General features: G+C 50.0%; 1 protein-coding gene across 1 annotated transcript in view; it reads left to right on the forward strand.

Moving 5' to 3' along the window:
• Window positions 1-6,000, forward strand: part of LOC124035375 (G patch domain-containing protein 1-like) — a 91,069-nt gene that overhangs the window by 23,297 nt on the left and 61,772 nt on the right. Inside the window, exons 10-14 of the mRNA XM_046348835.1 lie at window positions 162-250; window positions 1,387-1,458; window positions 1,613-1,748; window positions 4,775-4,844; window positions 5,458-5,696. Coding sequence (XP_046204791.1) covers window positions 162-250; window positions 1,387-1,458; window positions 1,613-1,748; window positions 4,775-4,844; window positions 5,458-5,696 — 606 coding nt within the window. The remainder of the gene's footprint in view (window positions 1-161; window positions 251-1,386; window positions 1,459-1,612; window positions 1,749-4,774; window positions 4,845-5,457; window positions 5,697-6,000) is intronic.

Here is a 6,000-nt window from a genome sequence, read left to right on the forward strand (position 1 = left end):
CCTCTCTCCTCTCTCTCTCTCTCCCTCTCTCCTCTCTCTCTCTCTCTCTCGCTCTGTCTACCTCTCTCCCTCCCTCTCTCTCTGTCTCCCTCTCTCTCTCTCTCTCTCTCCTCTCTCTCCTCCCTCTCTCTCTCTCTCTCTCTCTACCCCTCTCTCCTCAGATCTTCCCTCCTCCCAACCTGCCCAGAGACTTCCCTGCCCTGTCCACTACTTCCGTCCAGTGGTGGACCTGTCCAGCGTCAGCCCCATGGTAGCCCAGGCCCTGAAGACGTCTCGAGGCCACATGGCCCAGGAAGAGCCCTCTAAGGGGGTCGTCACCAGCTGGACTCTGCCCAGAGGAGGGAGCTGCTGGGGAGGCTACACTGCAAGGTGCAGACTGTTCTCTCTATTCTTCTGAAACCCTGTCTAGACACAACAATAATGTTTTAATCCTCGTGGTCGTCTCCTCTTTATCAACTGTGGTGCTATGTCCATCTGCACTCTGTTCTGCTTTTATTATAGATAGTCCTGACTACTCACCCCGGTCTCCTCCCTGCCCTGTCTCCTCCCTGCCTTGTCTCCTCTCTGCCTTGTCTCCTCCTTGCCCGGTCTCCTCCCTGCCCTGTCTCCTCTCTGCCCTGTCTCCTCTCTGCCCTGTCTCCTCTCTGCCCTGTCTCCTCTCTGCCCTGTCTCCTCTCTGCCCTGTCTCCTCTCTGCCCTGTCTCCTCTCTGCCCTTTCTCCTCCCTCCCCTGTCTCCTCCCTGCCCTGTCCTCCTCCCTGCCCTGTCCTCCTCCCTGCCCTGTCCTCCTCCCTGCCCTGTCTTCCTCCCTGCCCTGTCTTCCTCCCTGCCCTGTCTTCATCCCTGCCCTGTCTTCCTCCCTGCCCTGTCTCCTCCCTGCCCTGTCTCCTCCCTGCCCTGTCTCCTCCCTGCCCTGTCTCCTCCCTGCCCTGTCTCCTCTCTGCCCTTTCTCCTCCCTCCCCTGTCTCCTCCCTGCCCTGTCCTCCTCCCTGCCCTGTCCTCCTCCCTGCCCTGTCTCCTCCCTGCCCTGTCTTCCTCCCTGCCCTGTCTTCCTCCCTGCCCTGTCTTCATCCCTGCCCTGTCTTCCTCCCTGCCCTGTCTCCTCCCTGCCCTGTCTCCTCCCTGCCCTGTCTCCTCCCTGCCCTGTCTCCTCCCTGCCCTGTCTCCTCCCTGCCCTGTCTCCTCCCTGCCCTGTCTCCTCCCTGCCCTGTCTCCTCCCTGCCTTGTCTCCTCCCTGCCTTGTCTCCTCCTTGCCCCGTCTCCTCCCTGCCCCGTCTCCTCCCTGCCCTGTCCTCCTCCCTGCCCCGTCTCCCCCTGCCCCTCCCCTGCCCGGTCTCCTCCCTGCCCTGTCTCCTGTGTCCCCTCCCTGTCTCCTTGTCCCCTGTAGTCCTCCTCCCCCTGCCCCGTCTCCTCCCTGCCCCGTCCTCCCCCTGCCCGTCTCCCCCTGCCCGGTCTCCAGGTATTGTCTCCTTGTCCCCTCCCCTGTCCTCCTCCCTGCCCTGTCCTCCTCCCTGCCCTGTCTCCTTGTCCCCTGTCCCCTGTCCTCCTCCCTGCCCTGTCCTCCTCCCTGCCCAGTGTCTCCTTTGTCCCCTCCCCTGTCCTCCTCCCTCCAGGCCCCAGCTCTTGTTTGACCTGCTGAAGGTTGAGGACAGAGATTGTAGTCCAGTGTCTTGTATTGTAGTCCTCAGTGTCCAGCTCAGGCCCCAGACAGCCTGTCCCCTGGGGAGGCCAGTGTCAGCCGTTGTGGCTGTAGGGGTCCAGTGTCTTGTATTGTAGCAGTCCAGAGCCTCCGTCTTGAAGGCCCTGTCTAGCAGGTGTCCTGTATCTGTCTGTCTGTCTTGTGTTGAACCATCCTGGGATAAGTCTAGTGTCTTGTATTGTAGTCCAGTGTCTTGTATTGTAGTCCAGTGTCTTGTATTGTAGTCCAGTGTCTTGTATTGTAGTGTCTTGTATTGTAGTGTCTTGTCTTGTGTAGTCCAGTGTCTTGTATTGTAGTCCAGTGTCTTGTGTTGTAGTCTAGTGTCTTGTGTTGTAGTCCAGTGTCTTGTGTTGTAGTCCAGTGTCTTGTATTGTAGTCCAGTGTCTTGTGTTGTAGTCTAGTGTCTTGTGTTGTAGTCTAGTGTCTTGTATTGTAGTCTGGTGTCTTGTATTGTAGTCCGGTGTCTTGTGTTGTAGTCCAGTGTCTTGTATTGTGGTCCAGTGTCTTGTATTGTGGTCCAGTGTCTTGTATTGTAGTCCAGTGTATTGTAGTCCAGTGTATTGTAGTCCAGTGTCTTGTGTTGTAGTCCAGTGTCTTGTAGTCCAGTGTATTGTAGTCCAGTGTCTTGTGTTGTAGTCCAGTGTCTTGTGTTGTAGTCCAGTGTCTTGTGTTGTAGTCTAGTGTCTTGTGTTGTAGTCCAGTGTCTTGTATTGTAGTCTAGTGTCTTGTATTGTAGTCCAGTGTCTTGTGTTGTAGTCCAGTGTCTTGTGTTGTAGTCTAGTGTCTTGTATTGTAGTCCAGTGTCTTGTGTTGTAGTCCAGTGTCTTGTATTGTAGTCCAGTGTCTTGTATTGTAGTTCAGTGTCTTGTGTTGTAGTCCAGTGTCTTGTGTTGTAGTCCAGTGTCTTGTGTTGTAGTCCAGTGTCTTGTATTGTAGTCCAGTGTCTTGTGTTGTAGTCCAGTGTCTTGTGTTGTAGTCCAGTGTCTTGTAGTCTAGTGTCTTGTGTTGTAGTCCAGTGTCTTGTATTGTAGTGTCTTGTATTGTAGTCCAGTGTCTTGTATTGTAGTCCTTGTGTTGTAGTCTGTCTTGTGTTGTAGTCCAGTGTCTTGTGTTGTAGTCCAGTGTCTTGTATTGTAGTCCAGTGTCTTGTGTTGTAGTCCAGTGTCTTGTATTGTAGTCCAGTGTCTTGTATTGTAGTCTAGTGTCTTGTATTGTAGTCCAGTGTCTTGTATTGTAGTCCAGTGTCTTGTATTGTAGTCCAGTGTCTTGTATTGTAGTCCAGTGTCTTGTGTTGTAGTCCAGTGTCTTGTGTTGTAGTCCAGTGTCTTGTATTGTAGTCCAGTGTCTTGTATTGTAGTCCAGTGTCTTGTATTGTCCAGTGTCTTGTGTCTTGTAGTCCAGTGTCTTGTGTTGTAGTCCAGTGTCTTGTATTGTAGTCCAGTGTCTTGTATTGTAGTCCAGTGTCTTGTATTGTTGTCCAGTGTCTTGTATTGTAGTCCAGTGTCTTGTGTTGTTGTCCAGTGTCTTGTGTTGTAGTCCAGTGTCTTGTATTGTAGTCCAGTGTCTTGTATTGTAGTCCAGTGTCTTGTATTGTAGTCTGGTGTCTTGTATTGTAGTCCGGTGTCTTGTGTTGTAGTCCAGTGTCTTGTATTGTGGTCCAGTGTCTTGTATTGTGGTCCAGTGTCTTGTATTGTAGTCCAGTGTATTGTAGTCCAGTGTATTGTAGTCCAGTGTCTTGTGTTGTAGTCCAGTGTCTTGTAGTCCAGTGTATTGTAGTCCAGTGTCTTGTGTTGTAGTCCAGTGTCTTGTGTTGTAGTCCAGTGTCTTGTGTTGTAGTCTAGTGTCTTGTGTTGTAGTCCAGTGTCTTGTATTGTAGTCTAGTGTCTTGTATTGTAGTCCAGTGTCTTGTGTTGTAGTCCAGTGTCTTGTGTTGTAGTCTAGTGTCTTGTATTGTAGTCCAGTGTCTTGTGTTGTAGTCCAGTGTCTTGTATTGTAGTCCAGTGTCTTGTATTGTAGTTCAGTGTCTTGTGTTGTAGTCCAGTGTCTTGTGTTGTAGTCCAGTGTCTTGTCTTGTGTTGTAGTCCAGTGTCTTGTATTGTAGTCCAGTGTCTTGTGTTGTAGTCCAGTGTCTTGTGTTGTAGTCCAGTGTCTTGTAGTCTAGTGTCTTGTGTTGTAGTCCAGTGTCTTGTATTGTAGTGTCTTGTATTGTAGTCCAGTGTCTTGTATTGTAGTCCAGTGTCTTGTGTTGTAGTCCAGTGTCTTGTAGTCCAGTGTCTTGTATTGTAGTCCAGTGTCTTGTGTTGTAGTCCAGTGTCTTGTATTGTAGTCCAGTGTCTTGTATTGTAGTCCAGTGTCTTGTATTGTAGTCCAGTGTCTTGTATTGTAGTCCAGTGTCTTGTATTGTAGTCCAGTGTCTTGTATTGTAGTCCAGTGTCTTGTATTGTAGTCCAGTGTCTTGTGTTGTAGTCCAGTGTCTTGTATTGTAGTCCAGTGTCTTGTAGTTGTCTGTCCAGGGTCTTGTATTGTCGTCCAGTGTCTTGTAGTCCAGTGTCTTGTGTTGTAGTCCAGTGTCTTGTATTGTAGTCCAGTGTCTTGTATTGTAGTCCAGTGTCTTGTATTGTTGTCCAGTGTCTTGTATTGTAGTCCAGTGTCTTGTGTTGTTGTCCAGTGTCTTGTGTTGTAGTCCAGTGTCTTGTATTGTAGTCCAGTGTCTTGTATTGTAGTCCAGTGTCTTGTATTGTTGTCCAGTGTCTTGTATTGTAGTCCAGTGTCTTGTATTGTAGTCCAGTGTCTTGTATTGTTGTCCAGTGTCTTGTATTGTTGTCCAGTGTCTTGTATTGTAGTCCAGTGTCTTGTGTTGTAGTCCAGTGTCTTGTATTGTAGTCTAGTGTCTTGTATTATAAACTGGGTGGTTTGAGCCCTGAATGCTGATTGGCTGTCAGCTGTGGTATATCAGACCGTATACCACAGGTACGACCAACACAATGCACTGATACGTCTTGCATGGCTCTCATCTACAATATGCTGCTGCTCTTGTGTAACGTCAGATCACCGAGTCTCTGTTGAATCCATCCAGGTTCGCCCCCACGCAGAGCAGCAGCAGCAGGAGGCTCTGAGTGTGTGGAGTGTCTTGCCCTACGGCGCAGGCCCAGACAGGACAGACCTTCAAACCCTTTGAGAGGACCCCTCATAAACAGGCCCGATACGACCTTGTATAGACCAGCTCAAACAAGGAGACCAGTGTCTTGAGGCTGCATGGGGTCAAACTGATTCAAGGGAAGTTTATTCTATGCAATGGACAGGCTCTTAGAAAACAGACCGTCTCAAACAGGCAGAGACCGAGGTACGGAGGCTGCATGGGGTCAAACTGATTCAGGGTCGTTTACTCTATGCAATGGACAGGCTCTTAGAAAACAGACCGTCTCAAACAGGCAGAGACCGAGTGTCGGAGGCTGCATGGGGTCAAACTGATTCAAGGGACGTTTATTCTATGCAATGGACAGGCTCTTAGAAAACAGACCGTCTCAAACAGGCAGAGGCAGAGGTACAGAGAACTGGTTTGGCTGCCATTTTAACAAAGACCAAAGGGCTTGACAATGACAATCTGGTATTGTAATGTTATCGTGGTCTATTAAGACAATAAAAACACTTCTCACGGTGACCACAGACACATTGAGAGCCTCTTTAAGACGTTCTGCAAGAATCAGCCCGTGTTCTGCTGTTGGAACATTCCTCTCCCAACGTTCATTATCCACTAAGATTCCCATGATGGTTTCATCCTCACATCTAAACCGTCTCCTCAACTCTGTCCAGATGCCCTGGAGTTGAGCTTGGACCCCACCATGACAGAGTGGGAGAGAGGGAGAGAGAGGGACGAGTTTGTCCGTGCTGCTCTCCTCTACAAGCCCAGCAGCTCCTCTCTGTCTTGTCGCTTCACCAGAGGGAAACAGGATGACGGTGTGGAGGCAGACACTGTGGAGGTGACACGCGATCTGGAGGTAGGCAGCTCTCCACAGCTTCACCATCATGTTGAAGGATTGTGGGTAATCAATACTGAGGTGTCTTGTTGAAGGATCTGGAGGTAGGCAGCTCTCCTCAGCTTCACCATAATGTTGAAGGATTGTGGGTAATCAATACTGAGGTAGGCAGCTCTCCTCAGCTTCACCATCATGTTGAAGGATTGTGGGTAATCAATACTGAGGTAGGCAGCTCTCCTCAGCTTCACCATCATGTTGAAGGATTGTGGGTAATCAATACTGAGGGGAGATCTGGAGGTAGGCAGCTCTCCTCAGCTTCACCATC

This window comes from Oncorhynchus gorbuscha, linkage group LG05 (genome assembly GCF_021184085.1).
Source record: "Oncorhynchus gorbuscha isolate QuinsamMale2020 ecotype Even-year linkage group LG05, OgorEven_v1.0, whole genome shotgun sequence".
NCBI lineage: Eukaryota > Metazoa > Chordata > Actinopteri > Salmoniformes > Salmonidae > Oncorhynchus > Oncorhynchus gorbuscha.